Source organism: Cornus florida, unplaced genomic scaffold, assembly GCF_030987335.1.
Source record: "Cornus florida cultivar Cherokee Brave unplaced genomic scaffold, ASM3098733v1 CherokeeBrave_3.0.0_Hap2_Chr10, whole genome shotgun sequence".
Lineage (NCBI taxonomy): Eukaryota > Viridiplantae > Streptophyta > Magnoliopsida > Cornales > Cornaceae > Cornus > Cornus florida.
In genome coordinates, this window is record NW_026775580.1 from 99118311 (window position 1) to 99122012 (window position 3702).

Consider the following 3702-nt stretch of genomic DNA (forward strand, 5'->3'; position numbering starts at 1 on the left):
TGTAAATTGGCCAAATTCATACCCAAAAATATGGAGATGTAAAAAATAATATGGCAATAAATGAACACAAAATACAAAAAGAATAAAAAAAAAAAAAAAGAGAGAATAATTCGTTGAAAGAAAGTCTACTAATAAAATAAAACTTTTCTTATAAAATAAATTTTATAAATTTAAATCTCCAAAATACAATTTAGAAATGTCAAGACTCCTAAACCATAAACTACTCGTCCATCCGTTTATATAAAAAAAAATAAAAATAACATCTAACTATTAAATGTCAACACTACTTAGAAGTAGATAAGATGAGTAGATAAAGGCAAGTCTCCATGTGGGTTGAGGAAAGATAAGTCTCCAAATTGTGGATCATCAATCTCGAGACTAAAATCTCTAATAAATACTGTGGTTAGACTCGTGAGAAGCTCCCTCTACTAAGTATTGAAAAACTGATAAATAAAATATTTCTGACCAAAATCATACTAATGGACTCACTCCTCATGTTCCGTTTAATCAAAAGATGATTTTATATGTGTACATTTGTCTTTGTACTTGCAAGGACAAAAGATGATTTTATACATTTATATATGTATATTTATTCGATAAGAACTGTATCATTGGAAACTTGGAAATGCCATTGAAGCAAATACACCAAACAGAACAAACAAGATGAGAGTTGGAACCTTCTCCAACCCACCTACTAAAATACGTAATAGAGTATTTTATTTATATATGAGCAGTAAAAACTGCAGCTACGTACACTTGATCATCACAACTATTACAAACAGAAGGAATTTTCAAAGAACAACAATCAGGACCGTTGGATCAAATTCGTTTCCGGAAAACTACTTCGGTGTCCAAACCGAATCCATCAACAGTCCGGACATGAACCAACTCCGACCGGCGAAATAACGACTTTAACGGCGTAACACTATACAAATCATTAGCCGAATACTTATCAGACCGTCTAGACAACGCCACGTGTAAGACACACACCCCGCCGGGCTTCAACGTCCGTTCGATCTCCCCGACGAACTGGTTCGGATACAGCGCATGGTCGAACACGTTCGAGAACTCGAAATCAAAAGTCTCGTTATCGAACGGCTGGTGATGGAAGTCCCCCTTCAGAACAAGCGGTGGGTACGGCACAAGATCAATACCCACCGAGTCCGACACTCCGACCCGCCTCAGCGCTTCCACCTCCTGCCCGACTCGGGCCCCGATACAGAGCGCCTTCGAATCGTTGAACAATAGCTGTTTCTGTTTCAATCCGTGGAAGAAGTTAGCGAAGACTTGGATCTTCCGGTCCCAGTCTCGGGTGGTCCATATCTTGCGGAGCTTCGGGTTTAAAGTTTTGTCGAGCTGTTTCTGTACGTAGGCTTCGTAGGAGGAGTAGCCGGGCCGGATTCGGAGATCAGCTCCGGCGGAGGGTGGTGGGCCGGCGTTTGTCTGGAGAGAGAAAAGCAAGAGGAAAGTTGCAGAAAGGAGGAGAGAGAAGAGAAAGCATTTGGTTACGAGTAGTTTTGTTTGGGAGGTTTTCATCTCTCCTACTGCGTGTTGCGATTCTCAAAGACACGAGAAACTTCTCCTTCTTTCTCTCTCCATAACCCGTTTTCTCTGTATACATTTTTTCTGTATGTATGTGTATATATATATATATGGATATGTAGAAGGGAGAGTGAGAGAGTCGTGAGGGAGGTAATACTCTTTTTGATAAACAATCCACTAATGAACACCGAGTGCGTAAAATGGAGAGTGAAAAATTATTATACAAATGAAATTAGTCTTACCATTCGAAAAAACAGCTCCTCCCAAACTTATTTGTTAAGTTTTTATTGAGTGGGCATATTATTGAGGTGGTACCCCGGCACACGCTATACCTACCCGCCAAAATGGCGGTTGCTTTTTGTATGAATTGAGATAATTACAAAGAGAGGTGGAAAGTGGTCGGCCTTTGGGGAGTGATACTCTACGTCGGATGTATAAATAAATAAATAAATATATATATATATATATATATAGATATGAAGATATGAAATCCTATCTAGGATTAATTTAATTTGAAATCTCTCTATATTTTGGCATGTCTATCAGCTCAGTTGCTGGAATGAGAGGGGACTTGATCTATTGCTGAAGGACCACGTTAATGTGAAAGCGATTTTTTACAATAATTTCGGAATATAATAATTAATGGTAAATCAATGTAAAAAAAATTCATTTCATTTCATGTGAACATAACACTTTTTTATTTTGTTAAAATGATATTTAACTATTGTATATAGTATAATTAATGTTAAACATGTATAGTGCACTTGCATATAAAATTCAAAAAAAATTTCATCAATTGATTGTATAGACAACACATTATACATGCTCATCTATGAATTAATTAACATAGTAGTTGGAAAAAGAAGTCTGTCTAAAACAACTTTTAGTAAAAGTACATTAATATATGTTGCCAATTACCGCCCTTTTAATTTTCATTGCGGATGACTGGATGAGTTTAGGTTGAACAAAACAATAATAACACTGAAAAATGTTGTACAAGTCAAAATCAAGATCCATATTCATTGAGAAAAAAGATAGGAGTATGCGTATGAAATAGTGGGAAAGCCAAAAATAAAGGGGAAAAAGCGTATGAAATAGTGGGAAAGCCAAAAATAAAAGGGGAAAAGGGAACGGTGTCAAACGCATTATTTATTTATTTTTAATGTTAGTTGAATAGGGCTTGGGACAGTACATTGTGGGCACAATGTTCATTGCCTATAATTACATGTTCACACTAATTTCCTTTTTAAGTGGACTTTAATACAATTGGGCATGGGATACCAACAATGCAATCATATATATCACTAATAGCTGCTTACAATCCCCGAACTGATACCACTTCTATGCTGTCGCAAGAAGTAATCTAAAAAAAAGTGTCTATCCTCTAATTTTTATTTACTTTTGATTAGGTGAATGCTCACACATGACACAGTTGAAGTTGAATCACTAAATTGAAGTTTATGAAGTTCAAAAGAGAGATTTGACAGGAGTGGAACCAAATCCTATATCAAAATATCATCAAAACATGTCACGATACAAAAAAGTGATTACTTCCCAATGAATGGACGTAAAATAGTCTCTCACTTACCCTGTGGTGCCATCGGACTGCACTCCAAAGAGATACTTTGTTGTGTCAACCCGAGTTCAAAGAAGTCAGTAGACGGGTTTGGACAGTTGTTTTTGTTAGTTGAATTGGGCTTATCACAATTAACCATGCAAAGAACTGTACATCTTACCGGCACAATTAATTACGCAGGCTGAGATTATATAGGGGTATTGTCTAGTGGTTTCCTTTAGGAAAAAGGTAGGTTCCAAAGATGAATTGCTTTTGTATTTAACAGTGAGAATATTAGTTAATGGCAGGATAGAAAACAAAAGGAGCAGAAGAAAGAATAAAAATTGGCAAAACAAAATTTGCTTAAAAAATGCCACGGAGAAGAAGTTTCCAAAGGATGAGATTATTAAAATGTATTTGAGCAGCAACCAATGAAATTCTATTGGTAAGATTGACAGAGTGGGTGATTCATTCATATTATTCACTATACTAACTATATAGCAAGATTACACAAAGTCAAACAACTTTATTTTGAGTCTGAGGAGGCCCAGGACGACATGGGCCGGATCTGACTTGCAAGCACTACATCCGGTCCGTACAGCTGG

General features: G+C 36.4%; 1 protein-coding gene across 1 annotated transcript; it reads right to left on the reverse strand.

Moving 5' to 3' along the window:
• Nucleotides 1-700: 700 nt before the first annotated feature.
• On the reverse strand, nucleotides 701-1678 carry LOC132279406 (uncharacterized). Its single transcript, XM_059781363.1, has one exon. The coding sequence runs from the start codon at nucleotides 1534-1536 to the stop codon at nucleotides 820-822; it is 717 nt and encodes a 238-aa protein (XP_059637346.1). The 5' UTR covers nucleotides 1537-1678; the 3' UTR covers nucleotides 701-819.
• Between the last annotated feature and the right edge of the window lie 2024 nt (nucleotides 1679-3702).